Source organism: Branchiostoma lanceolatum, chromosome 11 (assembly GCF_035083965.1).
Source record: "Branchiostoma lanceolatum isolate klBraLanc5 chromosome 11, klBraLanc5.hap2, whole genome shotgun sequence".
NCBI lineage: Eukaryota > Metazoa > Chordata > Leptocardii > Amphioxiformes > Branchiostomatidae > Branchiostoma > Branchiostoma lanceolatum.
The window spans coordinates 4,040,680-4,058,051 of NC_089732.1; the positions used below are offsets into that span (position 1 = coordinate 4,040,680).

The 17,372-nt window shown below is 45.4% G+C and overlaps 3 protein-coding genes across 3 annotated transcripts; all 3 read left to right on the forward strand.

The window, feature by feature from the left end:
- Positions 1–1,353: 1,353 nt before the first annotated feature.
- Positions 1,354–4,117, forward strand: LOC136445363 (tripartite motif-containing protein 2-like). Its single transcript, XM_066443333.1, has one exon. It carries the CDS (start codon positions 2,124–2,126, stop codon positions 3,579–3,581), a length of 1,458 nt encoding a protein of 485 aa, XP_066299430.1. The 5' UTR covers positions 1,354–2,123; the 3' UTR covers positions 3,582–4,117.
- A 713-nt stretch (positions 4,118–4,830) lies between these two features.
- LOC136444745 (tripartite motif-containing protein 2-like) lies at positions 4,831–7,529 on the forward strand. The gene has a single exon (XM_066442463.1). The coding sequence runs from the start codon at positions 4,971–4,973 to the stop codon at positions 7,140–7,142; it is 2,172 nt and encodes a 723-aa protein (XP_066298560.1). The 5' UTR covers positions 4,831–4,970; the 3' UTR covers positions 7,143–7,529.
- A 596-nt stretch (positions 7,530–8,125) lies between these two features.
- On the forward strand, positions 8,126–14,468 carry LOC136445134 (E3 SUMO-protein ligase RanBP2-like). Its single transcript, XM_066442994.1, has 4 exons — positions 8,126–10,460; positions 11,643–12,651; positions 12,706–13,213; positions 13,361–14,468. The coding sequence occupies exons 1-4, from the start codon at positions 8,609–8,611 to the stop codon at positions 14,027–14,029; spliced, it is 4,038 nt and encodes a 1,345-aa protein (XP_066299091.1). The 5' UTR covers positions 8,126–8,608; the 3' UTR covers positions 14,030–14,468.
- Positions 14,469–17,372: the final 2,904 nt, after the last annotated feature.

Sequence of the window (17,372 nt, forward strand, 5' to 3'; positions counted from 1 at the left end):
TACCAATAGATCTACTTGGAGATTAAGTTGCCACAGTTATTAAGTTACACTGATGTATTTTATTGGTTCTCAGAGTTACAAAAGTGATGCGGCTGAACTTGAAGATAAATATTAAAACATAGCCTAAGGGAAAGTCACAGTTTTATTTTCAGGGGGTGAATATAGCCAGATTCAATTTTTCTATTCATACCTCTGTTTTCATCTTGTCCTCGTGCCTAATTTTTACCTTAGAATGTTCAAGAACCCAGGAAATTAATATATGTGGCCTCACTCTACATGTACATTTGTAAGAAGCCCTAGTGAAGCAGGCTCAAGTGAAATCATTTCATTGCCACAGTTTTCAGTAGAAACAAGCAAGCCTTATTCCTCTTCCTGTTGTAGCGACCGCTATCATCTCATTGATCATTCTGTCGCCATGTGGGTCAAGAGAGGTCACCTATTCGATTGGCAAGCTTCCAGTCTGTTTTTTTACTTCTTCACAAGATCACAGTAACTTTCTTGATAAGATCACAACAGCTTGTTGGCAAATAAGACAAGATTGTTATTATATCTAACCACAATGTTGAAGGTTTTGATCTGACAGTGATCGATTCTGCTGGGCTGCTTACTATGTATATGGAGCTGTGACAATTGAGGATAACCAAGGGAAATAGGAGTTGGAAAATATATATTCATATGTCAGGACACTGCCATAATAATGAGGAGGGATCTACAGAAGTAATGCTGCTGCTGTTGTTAGAGTGAGAAAAAAGTGTCCAGTTTTTGATAGGACTCCGTCTGGACAGTTATATTGATCTATTTGCCATCAACTCTTCCGACAACTAAAACATTTATTTGCAATAACTGTTGTCAGGACAGTTACGGTGGTGCTGAAGATTAATCATTACTTTAACAAACTTCAACTGTAAAATGTCCATGTACATATGTATACAATTTTCATTAACCACAAGCCTCCCAACTTATAAATTCAACAACAGTGACTTACCCTTTGGAAGATGTCATTCATCAATCTACCACATATAACTTTATTTTGTACATCTAACTGCACATTTTTAAATCTCTATGTAGTGAAGATACCCATACAGTACTTTGTGACAAAGAGTTCTGCCCTATGATACTTTAAGAAAAAAATCTTGAAACACCTCAATCTTTAGAACTGATGTGATTCCATTGTTATGGCTATATTTAGTTGAAATTGTCCTACTGGTAGCAATCCACCCATGACTACAGATCTTTTGTTAAAGAAAGAAGTATTGTTATAAACAGAACCTCAGAATAAATATTATTTTGTCTTCTACATTAATGATTGTGCATTCATAGATAAGAATGTATCTTTATGGCTCCAAATTCATTTCAATGTTTATATGTGTGTGTGTCCTGTAGATGGTTGTATCTAAGTCGCCATGGAGTTGCCAGAGAGGGGAAATGTGTTCATGTGTACAAAAGGTGGTTAAGTATATCTAACCTGCAATACAAAGGACATGGCCACAAGGAGTTATCATAACTTTGGTTAATTACAGCATATCACAGAAATTATGTCAGCAAAAATAAATTCAGAACCTACCCAGGACATTGTAATAACTATATTTTGGTTGAGCTCATCAAAAAATATTCTATTACCGCAAAGGTCTTTAACATTGTTTTCAAAGAAGGTGGCCACCAAGAAGCATTAAGCCACCAGTTTCTGACATGTTTAATCTTGTTGAAGCATGTTAATTGTACATGCCCCCAGGGCCAGAAAACCTATGCACATTTGTGCCAACGTGCAACCTGTTGACCTGCTCCAAAAGAGATCTTGACTGAAATTGAAAATGACAAAAAATCACTCCCCTTAAAAAAAAGAACTGCTATTTCAGATACATTGTATGTACAAGCAACTCCTAGAATTTCAATCGTCTAAAAGATAATATGTCTCCACCGTCCAATGGTTGAGTTCATTACAATCACGTGATACCAGCCATGTCACCTAAACTAGCTGCCCAGAACCTGACAGGTCGTTCGGTGGGTATAACTTTGCGCAGTCGCAAACGGCTGGTGAAGATATTGACCATACAACTTACAAGGCTCGTTTGCTTGTTTCAGCTTTACACAGTCAGTAACTTTTACAATCGTTCAAAATAAAGATGGCAACTAAAATGGCAAGCGACGACTTTGACGAGCAGTTCCTGACGTGCCCAGTTTGCATGTTACATTTCCGCGATCCCAAAATTCTGCCATGTCTGCACACATTTTGTAAGGAATGTCTCCAGGATTGGGCCACCAAACAACAGCCGCTGGAGTGTCCAACCTGCCGCACACAGGTCAGTCTACCAGACCAAGGTGTGGACGGACTCAGGACTAATTTCTACGTCAACAATCTGCTGGACTTCGCGGCGGCCAAGAAAGGTGCGGAGCCAGGTGTGCCGTGTCAGGTGTGCGAGGGGAATGTGGAGGGGTCAAAGTCGTGGTGTGCGGATTGCGCCACCTTGCTGTGTGAGTCGTGCACCGCCGTACACCGGAAACTTCCATGTTCTAAGGACCACGAAGTTACCCCTGAAGAAACCCTGAAGGCCGAGGAAGCTATTAGCAACTTCCATCGTAAACGACACTGCGACAAACACAAGAAGTACGAACTAGAATTCTACTGTGAGAGTTGTAACGCTTTGGTTTGTACAGCATGTACTGTGGTCGACCACCGACCGGGCAAAGACCACAATCCGGTAGAAATCGCCACCGTCGCTCAGAAGAGAAAGCGAACGTTGCAAGAACTTCTACAAGACATAGACCCTCGTCTGAAAGAAATACAGGCATCAGTCAAGAAAGTTGAAAGAACGATGGAAAACTTACCCCCCTCGAAAGAAGCGGCCATAAACCAAGCCAAGGCGTATTTCCGCAAACTTGCTAACCTTCTGCAAAAGCGTGAAAATGAGATTTTGAGGCAAATTGACGAACAATGCCGAGCCGACAGCAAGGCTCTGCAGACAAAGAGGGAAGGGATAGAGTTTGAGTTGACTGGACTGACGAGCACACAAACGTTCTGTCAACAAGCTGTAGAACACGGAAGTGACGTGCACATTCTGGAGGTGGGAAACCAAGTCAAAACACGGGTGGAAACTCTGCTGGCAAAACACCTAGACTTGGAGCCCAACTGGAGCGAGTTTCAGTTCGTCGAGAACACAACTCTTGTGGACTTTGAGAAAGGGATTGAAGACATGGGTGGCGTAAAATCAAATGTCGACGTTTCGAAGTGCAAAGTCGTTGTGAAGCCGGCAGTTCAGGGGTTTGTGTGCTTTTCTGAACTGACAACAACGAACAAAGAAGGCCGTCCGTCTGTTACAAACAGTAAAGCCGTCACCACCAAATTGAAGGACCCGTTCGAAAATGAAGTCCCGACACAGCTACAGATGAATAGGAGGGGAGTGTGGGAAATCTCGTACGTACCCAAGGTCACGGGTATCCATAGGTTAGAGGTCAAGGTCAACTCACAACAGGTGGCAACAAGTCCATTTGACGTTGACGTGAAGGAGAGTCCTGTGTTGACTATCGGGCATAAGGGTAGTGGTAAGCATGTCACACCAAAAGTTTGGCTAAAACGTTGCTGAAATTGCTGTTTAAGTACAGACCAGAGTCTTCCGATTACAATATTTTTGTTCGTGTCGAAATCGGGCAAAGTTGAAATGTCGACGACGCACGGTATTAAAGTGTGAATACTGACTCAATTTATAACACTACAAGATGGCGAGTGACACGCAAGAGGACTTTGACGAACAGTTTTTGATGTGTCCCGTCTGTATGCTGCATTTACGGGACGGTCTAGAGTCCTGCCATGTCTACATACATTTTGTAGGGAGTGTCTGCAACCATGTTGGACCAGCAAACAACATCCGCTGCAGTGTTTTATGTCAATTTTCATTAAGATAATCTAGCGTGAAAAAATTCCTTTACAGTAAAACATGAATTTACACCATCAAGCGAGGGAAATCTAAGTTCTTGTGATGATGATAACAAGAGAGAAGTCAGCACAAGATTGACACAAAGACACAAAGTGCGGGATTACACACTCGTCAGATATTTAAATATATAGCTACTATTATATCCTGTATCTGTTAGTTGTTAAATATTTTCACATTGCAACTATACCTTGTCCATGTCTTCTTTTCTATTCTGTTTAGTTCATGTAATTCTTCCTTATGAACATTTAAATGGTATACCTTTGAATTGAATGTCTGTTGAAATGCTAAAACATGGTGATAATTATGATGACTATGATGATGTTGATGATGGCGAAAGGGCAAAAACATAATCTACGGAGTGTAAGATGGTTCCCACATAAACTTCAAACGTATGATATATGAATGTTTATCTAACCTGTAATCTGGACTGAGTATGTGAAAAATAAGAATTACAGTCCGACCCCTTTGATGAAATGTTCTACATTTTTTTATCCGACAAGAGGTAGGGTGGAGATTAACACCCCACTAACTTTAAGCAGTTACTTATCAATGCTGGGAAATGGCATTTAGTGTTGTGTTTTTTTGTCTGTAATAATTCCCAACCCCCCATATTATCTTGGTACAGTCCACCCACCTGTGAAATGACCTCCAAGAAAGAATATTATGAGATGTTGCGTGACATTATGTTTGTGGTATCCATTTTCCTGAAGTGTGATTTGAACTGCCCAGGAATGTACTAGTATACGTTTCCCCCTCAACTCTCCCATGGAGCGAATAATGACCCCCCCCCCCCCGTACGTTCAGAGTTCAGACGCACTACCTGATGGATCAAGGTCGCTCAAAAGAATGTCGTCATCGGGTATCACCTAGCAACGCGTTTGCTGTAGTCACATGACGGTGACTCACCCCACCGAAACCAACTTCTACCAAGAAGCGGAACAGAAACTCAACAGCTTCATTAAGAGCTAGACGTGTCGACGATATATTCGTACATTCGGTCAGTGTGAAGTTCTAGAAGTCAAGTCTTAGCTCTGCAGGATGGCGAGTAACATGCCAGACGACTTTGACGACCAGTTCCTGACGTGCCCAGTCTGTATGCTGCACTTCCGGGACCCCAGAGTCCTGCCATGTCTGCACACATTTTGCAGGGGGTGTCTGGAAGAATGGGCCACCAAACAACAGCCGCTGGAGTGTCCAACCTGCCGCACACAGGTCAGTCTACCAGACCAAGGTGTGGACATACTCAGGACCAACTTCTACGTCAACAATCTGCTGGACTTCGCGGCGGCCAAGAAAGGGGCGGAGCCAGGTGTGCCGTGCCAGGTGTGCGAGGGGAATGTGGACGGGTCAAAGTCATGGTGTGCGGATTGCGCCACGTTGCTTTGTGAGTCGTGCACCGCCGTACACCGGAAACTTCCATGTTCTAAGGACCACGAAGTTACCCCTGAAGAAACCCTTAAGGCAGAAAAAGACGTGGGCAAATTTAATCGCAAGCGACACTGTCATAAGCACAAGAACCAAGAACTGGTCTTCTACTGTGAGAGCTGTAACGCTTTGGTTTGCACAGCGTGCACCGTGGTCGATCATCGGCCGGGCAAAGATCACAATCCGGTGGAAATCGCCACCGTCGCTCAGAAGAAAAAGGAAACACTACACGGACTTCTGCAAGACATAGACCCGCATCTGAAGGAAATACAGGCTTCTGTCGAGGTAGTTGAGAAGAAGATGTCAAAGTTGATGCCCTCGAAAGAAGCAGCCACAGACCAAGCCAAAGCGTATTTCCGCCGACTTGCTGACCTTCTGCAAAATCGTGAAAAGGAGATTTTGAGCCAGATTGACGAACAGTGCCGAGCCGATGGCAAGGCTCTACAGACAAAGAAGGAAGCGATAGAGTTTGAGTTGGCCGGACTGACGAGCGCACAAACGTTCTGTCAACAAGCTGTAGAACACGGAAGTGACGTGCACATTTTGGAGGTAGGACACCAAGTACAGACAAGGGTAGAAACTCTGCTGGCAAAAGAACTGGACCTGGAGTCTGACTGGAGCGAGTTTCAGTTCGTTGAGAACACGGCTGTCGCAGACTTTGACAAAGTGGTTGAAGACTTGGGTGGCGTCAAAACAAACGTCGATGTGTCGAAGTGCAAAGTTGCTGCGAAGCCAGCAGTTCAGGGGTTTGAGTGCGTCGCTGAACTGACGATAGTAAATAAAGAAGGGCGTCCATGTGTTACAAACAGTAAAGCCGTCACAGCAAACATGAAGGACCCGTCTAGGACCGACGTCCCGACGCAACGACAGATGAAGACCGGGGGTGTGTGGGAAATCGCGTATGTACCCAATGTTACGGGGAATCACAGTTTAGAGGTCAAGGTCAATTCACAACAGGTGACAGGAAGTCCGTTTGACATTGAAGTGAAGGGAAACCCCGTACTGACTATCGGACAGAAGGGCAGTGGAGTGGGGGAACTGAACCTTCCGATAGATGTCGCGGTTGATAAGGACGGTAACATTGCAGTTCTGGACCGGAATAACAAACGAGTCCAGGTTTTTGATGGACACAAAGGTCACTCCTTGTGTACTTTTGCCGTTGACGGTGAGAATCCATTTGGTATTGATGTGGACTCCAATGGGAGGATTCTTGTGACAGCATGGGGTGAAAAATGCGGCATAAGACGTTACTCCAAAGAAGGTGAACTTTTGAGCACATTCAAGCCGAACTGCATGCGCAGCCCACATGGCCTGAAGGTTCTAAAGGATGGCCGCATGGTGGTGGCGAACGCCAGGCAGCCTTCCTGTCTCCTCCTCCTGCAGCCAGACGGGAGCCTCATCCGGCAGATCGGCAAGGGGCAGTTACAGAAGCCAGCGTTCGTGTCGGTAGATGAGTCACGTGGTGTGATGGTCGTCACAGATAGCAGCGCAAACAAAGTATTTGTGTTTGACCTTGACGGAAACCAAAAGTTCAGATTTGGTAAGAAAGGACAGAATGATGGGGAGTTTCAAAATCCAGAAGGTGTCACATTAGACCAGGCAGGTAATATCATTGTAGGAGACTGTATCGGCCGTTTGCAGGTGTTTGGGTCTGACGGGAAGTTCATTCGGACTGTGGCGACCGTAAAAGGAGATGATGTAGCTGGACTCGCTCTGACTCCTGGCGGTTACTTAGCGGTGGGGTGTTACAAGGGACATTGTATAGAGCTGTACAGGTACATGTGATCTGAGACCCACCAGACTTATTGTCACTTCACATCGTCACATCTTCCTAGAATGAATGTACATGTACTTTTTAATGACCTTGTTGTGTTAGTCTTGCATTAAGTGAATAATGTTCCTTGAATTATCTTTGACCAGGGATTTCTGATGATACGTCAGATCCTTTATCGTATCTGATACGATAAAGTATTTAAATGATAGTGACCATTGATGGCTAGATCATTTTCTATAAGTAACTGATAGAATGCAATCCCTACCAGTGGGAGGCAAATTTCGAAGAACGCCATCAACTCGCCGGGATTCAAGCCCACAACCTTGTGATCCAGATGTTCTTTGCTGATTGCTTGACAATTCCATGCTACAGAGCGAATACAACAGATACCAAATATACTTAATGCTTGTTCTAGTTGTCATTTTATTCAAATCATTGCAACATTATCAGCAGCAAAGATATTAACCTCCCTCAAATAAGTGGAAATGATTCAGTCACTTATAAACTTCATTGCTGTGACACGACTGGTACATTGAAATACAAGAACTGTTCACAATTATTAGTTTTACAAATATAGAAAAAAAATTGGCCCATGATTTTTTATGCCCAACAATTAAAAAGGTGCTGTAAGATCTTGATAGTATACCATTGCAAAATTAAATTCTTCCCCCTTTACAATGGATGATATTGGCTGAAATGAGGTGAATAAAGATCTTAACATGAATATTGAACTAAGTTTATTGATTATGAAGTGGGGAAAAGCAAGAATTAGCTTCTTCAACATGTACCTCCAAGGTGTAGTATTTTGGAAGGAGGGTTTAAAAACGTCTATTATCCTTCCCTGTAATCTGTTCGGTCCGTAAGCTGTCTTAGTGTTTCTCTGCTGTTGTAATCCAACATGAGGTGATTTGTATCCTAACAACCATGCAAAAAACAGACTAACTGATGGTGGGGAAAGGTATCTAGTGGATTGTTTTTGTCTGCTGTTTCCCAAATTTACCCCCATATCATGTTGGTACAGTCTACCCACCTGTTGGCGCCTCGCCAATTCAAGTGAAATGACCTTCAACAGAGAGGGACGGGCCAAGAAAAGGCTTTGTTAGGGATCATTGCATGTAATGGTGGTATCCGTTTTAAGGTAGTGCCAATTAAACTATGTTCTTCAACCCCGGCATTGATAAACGTAGCAACTGCTCAGGCCCTTTATGTACATATTCCCATCCGCCGTGTCCCCAAAAGTTTAGAGTTCACGCGCAATGCCTGATGGATCAAGTTCGCTCAAAACAATGTCGTCATCATGTATCACCTAGCAACCTGTTTGCTGTAGTCAAGTGACGTAAGTCACCTCACCGAAACTTACTTCTTGGAAGAAGCGGGACAGAAACTCAACAGCCTCACTAAGAGCTAGACGTGTCTACGCTAGTATTGTACATTCGGTCAGTGTGAATTTCTAGAAGTCAAGTCTTAGGTCTGCAGAATGGCGAGTAACATGCCAGAAGACTTTGACGAGCAGTTCCTGACGTGCCCAGTCTGTATGCTGCACTTCCGGGACCCCAGAGTCCTGCCATGTCTGCACACATTTTGTAGGGGGTGTCTGGAAGAATGGGCCACCAAACAACAGCCGCTGGAGTGTCCAACCTGCCGCACGCAGGTCAGTCTACCAGACCAAGGTGTGGACGGACTTAGGACCAACTTCTACGTCAACAACCTGCTGGACTTCGCGGCGGCCAAGAAAGGGGCGGAGCCAGGTGTGCCGTGCCAGGTGTGCGAGGGGAATGTGGAGGGGTCAAAGTCGTGGTGTGCGGATTGCGCCATCTTAATGTGTGAGTCATGTACATTGCTACACAGTAAGTTTCCAACTCAAAAAAATCACGAAGTTACCTCCGAAGCGACTATCAAGGCAGAAAAAGACGCGGGCAACTTTCAACGCAAACGTCACTGCCACAAACACCAGGCCCAAGAACTGGTCTTCTACTGTGAGACCTGTAACGCTTTGGTTTGCACAGCATGCACTGTTGTCGATCACCGGCCGGGCAGAGATCACAATCCGGTAGAAATCGCCACCGTGGCTCAGCAAAGAAAAGAAGAACTGCAAGGACTTCTACGGGACATAGACCCACGGCTGAGAGAAATTGAGGCTTCTGTCAAGGAAGTAGAGAAAGAGATTTCAAAGTTGATGCCTTCGAAAGAAGCATCAACAAACCGAGCCAAGGCGTATTTCCGCCGACTTGTTGACCTTCTGCAAAAGCGTGAAGAGGAGATTTTGAGCCGGGTTGACGAACAATGCCGACTCGATGGCAAGGCTCTGCAGACAAAGAAGGAAGCGATAGAGTTTGAGTTGGCCGGACTGACGAGCGCACAGACGTTCTGTCAACAAGCTGTAGAACACGGAAGTGACGTGCACGTTCTGGAGGTGGGAAACCAAGTCAAAACAAGAGTAGAAACTCTGCTGGCAAAACAGCTGGGCATTGTGTCTGACTGGAACGAGTTTGAGTTCGTCGAGAAAACGGTTGTTGCGGACTTTGAGAAACAGGTTCACGACTTCGGTGACGTAAAGACAAAGGTCGACGTTTCGAAGTGCACAGTCGTTGTAAAGCCGGCAGTTCAGGGGTGTGTGTGCGTTGCTGAACTGACGACAATAAATAAGGAAGGTCGTCCATATGTTACAGACAGCGAGGCCGTCACAACCAACATGAAGGACCCGTCTGGAAAGAACGTCCTGACAACACAACTACAGAGTGGAGGCAGGTGGGAAATCTTTTACGTACCCCAGGTCACGGGCAACCACAGATTAGAGGTCAAGGTCAACTCACAGCAGGTGGCAGGAAGTCCGTTTGATGTTATTATTATTGGACAAAAGACTGATGATGGGGTGGGGAAACGGAACCGCCCGGTACGTGTTGCCAAGCCTGGTGTGGGCAAAACATCCAAGTCTGGATTCTCCTTCGTAAGAACTGGCCAGTCAGGTTATGGCTTTGGAGCATCACAGCAAACAGCAGAGGCCACTAAGCTAAAGACAGGGTTTTCCTTCGGGTTTGCTCTGCCACAGACATCCACTACGAGTCAGACTACAGCACTAACAACAGGCTTCCAGTTCAAACCACCCCAACCAGAAACAAGTGACAGTGCTCAGTCCGGAGGCTTCTCCTTCAAGCTGGACCAATCACAGCCATCTCAGTCATGTGTTGGACTTAAGTCTGGCCAATCCCAGTCCACTACTCCCAGCCAATCAGGATTCAAGTTTGGCGTAGACCAATCGCAGTCAAGTAAAGGTAGCCAACCAGCAACCAGTACTGAAGGAAGCAAGTTCACCTTTGGTGATGTGAAAGGTGGGCTCTCTGTTAGTGATGGCACTATGGGGGGAGTCTTTTAAGTTCTTTTTTGGCGACATCTCCGGGGTGAGCCTATTCATAGTATTGTGTGCAGTCTGCAAAAATTCTTGTACAGGAATGTGTCTATAGTAATTTCAGTCCACAGGACGATAGCTCAAGAATACCTGGACGGATTGTCTTAATATTTGGTATGTGGGTAGGTCTTTGTTAGACCTCGAAATTATTTGATTTTGGGCCCCAAGTGACTTTCTATGGTACTGTAGAGGAACTTCCGGTTTTGATATCTCCTGTCCTGAACAAGCTACGGTCATAATTTTCTAGTGGTGGGTAGCTATTGAGAGGGAGAATAAGTCAAGTGGTGTAAGTTCAGGCGCCCTAGCGTTTTTTTGCAACTGTAGGGCTTGATTTTGTTTCAAACGTTGAAAGAGAATATAGCCGGTAGCTCACGAAGGATAAATGGATCGTCATGATTTTTGTTTTGTAAATAGCTTAAGTCATCATTCAAATAACCATATGCTAATTATGCAAATCAATCGCATTATTAATGACAGAGTAAAGTTTAGTAATCCGCTGCAGTCCATTACAGGATTCTCAAACAAATGACATATGGAACTGAGAATCAGCTGGGCATGATGTGGTTATGTTAGTTGCATGTTCACACTGCCTGTTATATGCCAACTCTCTTCTTTTAACAGTTTAGTTGTTAGTAAATGTCTCTTACCCAATTCCTTATTCTGTAACCCCAACCAAATACCAAAGACTTTTAGTGTACTCTCCAAGCAGAGGAGTGGGTCCGGCAGGTTTTTGGCGTGTTTTTAGGCGTTTTTGTCGGGCTATCTACTTTGTCATGGTTTCTTTGTCTCTATAACCCACACCTCTGCCGGCACTGACCTCGGGGCGGAGGAGTTACTGCCACCTTTTTTCAATGGAAGCAAATAGGTTTGCCCCGCCCCGAGGTCAGTGCCGGCAGAGGTGTGGGTTATAGAGACAAAGAAACCATGACAAAGTAGATAGCCCGACAAAAACGCTTAAAAACACGCCAAAAACCTGCCGGACCCACTCCTCTGCTTGGAGAGTATTTTAGTGCATGTATGCATTCTTAGAATAAATCTGACAATCCGCAAGCACAGCTTGAAGTCACAGGGTGCTGACTGAAGATTTTACCTTCTCTCTTAACAGACAAAGCCACTGCAGAAGGCGATCTGGATGACATCTTTATGTACGAAAAGAAGCCGACAACAGATCAGATCGAACGGGCGAAGAAATTCCTCCTGCCTCCCACGTTCTACTTGTACGAGGACAAGCCACTTCCGGAGGGGTGGACTGAAGAGGACAAGCTTGACGACAAGCCAGAACGACGTGTCGTCAAGGGTGGGGAAACGCCTGGCAACGCCTCAGAAGCTGTAGGTAGCAAAACAAGTCAAAGCACGGACGCTTTTGGCACTGCATCATCCAATCTAGTGTTTGCAGACCTAATTGGAGCAAAAACACAGGATTTCGCCTGGGGGAAGTCTGACAAGCCGTTCGGAGGTTTCCAAGGTGCTGGCACGCAACTGTTTGGGACCCTGAACACAAGCCAGGAGAGCGATGGGGCAGAGCCAAACATTGAGGAAGAGCGTGATGATATCTACTTTGAACCCATCATACCTCTGCCAGATAAGATGGAACTGGTCACAGGAGAGGAGGACGAAAGAGTCCTGTACGAACAACGGGCCAAGCTCTTCCGATGGGACAAAGGTACCAACCAGTGGAAAGAACGCGGCATTGGCAACATTAAGTTCTTACTACACAAGACGACGAAGCGTATCCGTATCATAATGCGTCGTGACCAGGTCCTGAAAGTGTGTGCCAACCACCTCATCACCACGGACATGACGCTGAAGCCAAACGCTGGATCGTGGGTGTGGCACGCCATGGACTGCTCAGACGAGGAGCCAGCTTTCGAGCAGTTTGCAGTCAGGTTTAAGAGTACAGAAATCGCAGAAGAGTTCCACAAGCGTTTTGAACAATGCCAGGCCATGCTGATCGACGTGATGCCTCCCTCCCCGAGCAAAAACGCCGGTCCTTCCCGGGAGTCCCAGCTCATCAACAGTGCAAAGAAGCTTAAGTCAGAACTGAAGTCGCTGAAAGAGCAGTTCGCCGTAGCGGCGCCGGGAATGCAAAGCCCTCGCGAATCAGAGGAACAATAGGCCGACACCCTGGCCGCCATGTTACACAAGGAACGAGCTGACACTCCCGGAAGCATCGACCGACTGGAGTGGGTCAACTACGACATACGAAAAGACAGCAGCCACGACACGTCAAACCAGAGTTTCTTTGGCAGCACGTCTCAACCGTCTTCATTCTCTTTCTCGGCATCGTTTGCGGACAGCAGGAATTTGTCCCTGAACTTGAACAAGATTGAGCCCGAGGAAGATGAGTATTACCAGGATGACGAAGAAGACAATATTCATTTCTCGCCGATCGCCACCCTACCAGAGAACGTGGCCATGGAGCACGTGACAGCAGAGACCACTAAGCCGAAGACAGGGTGTGCTTTACCACAAACGCCGCTGTTGCGGTCCCTCATCATGTCCACACCTACCAACACGAAGCCAGCGGCCGCTATGGCATCAGAGGATGGACAGAAGGGTTTGCCAAACCAGACCATGCGCACCAGCGATTCCATCTCGTTAACACGCGCGTTCACAGAACCGTCGCAGCCGCTCTCCCTGACCATCGCAACCAAGTACCCGATTCTTACCACCATGGTCGACCCGAATACTTTCCGATCTACGCCCAAGCTCATTGTTCCCAGGAGCTTGACCTCAATTCGGGGAGTACTCCGACCAATCAAAATCACAATCGGAGGAGGAAGAAATCTCAACACCTGACTCAGAGTATGACTCTGACTCTGACTCACATATTCAGATTGGCCCCGGGTATTTCAGGCCTCCCGGAGAAACAGAGTCTCCAATAACTTTGCCTCAATAGGTGAGGGAGATCCGGCTAGTGATTTATCAAAAAGCCTATCTAAGAACCTGTTCGTCACAGGCGAAGAGCGGATGTTCCAGCGCCCGGAGGAGGTGGAAAGGGAAAACCAGGAGCTGGCGAGTGACGACGAAGTCCCAGACGAAACAGAAGTGCATGATGATGGTATCCACTTTGAGCCAATCGTGACCCTCCCGGACACAGTCGAACTGAAAACCGGGGAGGAGGACGAAGACGAAGTGTTCGTTCATCGGGCGAAGCTGTTCCGTTTCGACAAGGACAACCACCAGTGGAAGGAACGGGGCCTCGGCAACATCAAGGTCCTCAAGAACCGGCACAATCAGCGCTTCCGCATCCTGATGAGACGTGACCAAGTCCTGAAGATTTGTTGCAACCACTACATCACGGCCGACATGTCGATGAAACCGAACGCAGGCTCGAACCGGACGTGGGTTTGGGTCGCCATGGATTTCGCTGAGGAAGGGGGCAGGAAGGAACAGTTTGCTGTCAGATTCAAGGAGGCAGAAACAGCCCTGGAGTTCAAGAATAGAGTGGATGAAGCGATCCGGATCATCACCTCCTTGCCTGTTACATAGCGGTGGCGTGTTGGAAGGGCCTAGGGACACGCATAGAACTGTACAAGTACATCTGATCGTAGACTAACTGGGCGATCGTTGCACACCAGCATCAGACTCTATGTGTCTTCTAGTGATCTTGCTGTACCTTTAAATTAGTCTCCTAAAAATGATGGGTAACTTAAGGGCAGAATTACAAGTTAAATGCATGCATATTCCAAATTCCTAAAATTGTCTTATGCCAAGGACTTTATGATGATATGGTTAAGTTTCTTAAGTGACACTTAAGTGCATGATAGGTTAATTTCACTGTCAGGAGACATTGTCTGTTACCTGATTGAAGAATACAATCCAGTGGGAGGCAAAATTTGGCTAAGAATGCTGACAGATGTGCTCTAGATGTATTTGGTAATTGCTTGATAATGCCATGCTACAGAACGAATACAACAGATACCAACTATGTTTTGTGCTTGTTCTAGTCATCAATTTATTCAAATCAAAAGGCAACATTATCAGCAGCAAAGGTATTAACCTCCCTGAAACAAGTGAAGATGTTTCAGTCACTTATCAACTTCATTGCTGTGACACCACTGGTACATTGAAATAGAACAAGTGTTCACAATTATTAGTTTTACAAATATAGAAAACACAATTGGTCCATGAATTTTTATGCCCAACAATTAAAACGGTGCTGTATGATCTTGATAGTATACAATTGCAAAATTACATTCTTCCCCCTTTACAATGGATGATATTGGCTGAAATGAGGTGAAAAAAGATCTTAACATGAATATTGAACTAAGTTTATTGATTATGAATTGGGGAAAAGCAAAAATTAGCTTCTTCAACATGTACTTCCAAGGTGTAGTATTTTGGAAGGAGGGTTAAAAAACGTCTATTATCCTTCCCTGTAGTCTGTTCGGTCCGTAAGCTGTTTTAGTGTTTGTCTGCTGTTGTAATCCAACATGAGGTTGTTTGTATCTTAACCCGAGGAACAGACTAACTGATGGTGGGGAAAGGTATCTAGTGGATTGTTTTTGTCTGCTGTTTTCCAAATTTACCCCCATATCATGTTGGTACAGTCTACCCACCTGTTGGCACCTCGCCAATTCAAGTGAAATGACCTTCAACAGAGAGGGACGGGCCAAAATAAGGCTTTGTTGGGGATCATTGCATGTAATGGTGGTATCCATTTCAAGGTATTGCCAATTGACTCTGTTCTAATCTTCGCTTCGCTTCGCTCACTCGGTGGTTTTATTCGGTGGTTATAGCACCTGGCCAGGCGTTATGACACCATATACACCTCGGGGCGGGTCATTAACCCTTAATTCTTGTTCTAGTTGTCATTTTATTCAAAACACATGCGACATTATCAGCAGCAAAGATATCAACCTCCCTGAAACAATTGAAGATGTTTCAGTTACTTATCAACTTCATTGCTGTGACACGACTGGTACATTGAAATAGATTATCTTTTCACCATTATCGATTTTACAAATATGAAAACACAACTGGTCCTTGAATTTTGTGCACAACAATTAAAAAGTTGCTGTAAGATATTGATAGTATACAATTGCAAAATTACATTACAATGGATGATATTGGCTGAAATGAGGCGAAAAAGATCTTAACATGAATATTGAACTAAGTTCACTGATTGTGAAGTGGGGAAAATAAAAAAAAAATAGCTTCTTCAACATGTACTTCCAAGGTGTAGTATTTTGAAAGGAGGGTTAAAAAACTTCAACGTTCTATCGTTCTTTTCCCTGTAATCTGTTCGGTCCGTAAGCTGTCTTAGATTTTGTCTGCTGTTGTAATCCAACATGAGGTTGTTTGGATCCTAACAACTAAAAGACAGACTAACTGATGGTGATGAGAAAAGGTATCTAGTGGATTGTTTTTGTCTGCTGTTTTCCAAATTTACCCCCATATCATGTTGGTACAGTCTACCCACCTGTTGGCGCCTCGCCAAACCCAGTGAAACGACCTTTTAAAACAAAGAGGGACGGACCAAGAAGCTTTGTTAGGGGTTGCTGCATGACATTGTGGCATACATTTTCAGGTACTGTAGTGTCATGTAAACTGTGTTCTTCAAATCCGATATTCACGTAGCAACTGCTCAACTGCTTAGTCTACAAAGCCTACAGTCAGGAGTTCGCTACACCCAGACCCCGGGGAAGACCACCTAAGCGATGGAAAGACCAAATAGTGAAGGACACTGTGTTAAAAATTCGGGAAGCAGAGGCTAGGGCAAGGGACAGGACTACTTGGAAGAACCACCTGGAAAGCAAGGGGTCAGTTTCTGGCCTGTGCACGTAGGCAGGTAGGCAGGCAGGCAACTGCTCAGACCCCTTATGTTTATATTCACACACACCATCTCCCCAGACGTTCATAGTTCACGCGCGCTGTCTGGTCGATCAAGTTCGCTCGAGATAATGTCGTCATGAACGTCCAATGGATGAGTTCTCTACAATCAGGTGATATCAGCCACGTCACCAAAACTAGCTTCCCAGAACATAGGTCCTAACAGATCGTGCAGGGAATTTGAGAAACTTCACAGTCGGATTGAAACGACTAGTGAAGACGCACCATACACAGCTTGCTTGTTTGTTTGTTTTTGTTTGTTAATTTGTTTGAGACTTAATCAGTTACCTTAACTATTGTTCAAAATCAATCTACTGCACTTCCGGGACCCCAGAATCCTGCCACGTCCACATACATTTTGTAGGGAGTGTCTTTGGGCCACCAGACAACAGCCACTGAAGTGTCCAACCTGCCGCAGACAGGTCAAGGCGTGGACGGACTTAGGACCAACTTCTACGCCAACAACCTGCTGGACTTCGCCGCGGCCAAGAAAGGGGCGCCCAAAGAAATATTTCCCAACTTAGTAGAGGTTGTTTCCCACAGACTGCTTCAAAAACTTTATCGGAAACACCACAGCGCGATTCCAGTCCGACTTCACCCTGGCCGGGTGGGTCTTCACGCTCTGGGCAGTCATCTTCTTCTGGAACCTCATCTGGCACTTCTACGCGCTTACAACCATCCGTCGCACTGAGGTACAGAATGTTCACCTTTGTCAACAAGGCTTCGTTAGTGTTCGTGTCTCTGTGTCTGTGCGTAACGTTCGTCGAGAACAGGGCTGTCCCGGACTCCGGCGGCGAAGAAACAGCGGACGACGTATCACAAGATGTGGCCGCAGGAAGTTCGTTTGAGGTCAACGTAGACCCTCCCCCCGAGAAACAGGTTGAAGACTCCGTCGGCGAAAAAACAGCGGACGACATACCAGGAGATTTTGGAGATAGTTGGATCACATAGATATCTACATATGATTCAATTATTCATGTTCAATACCTACAGCTACTAT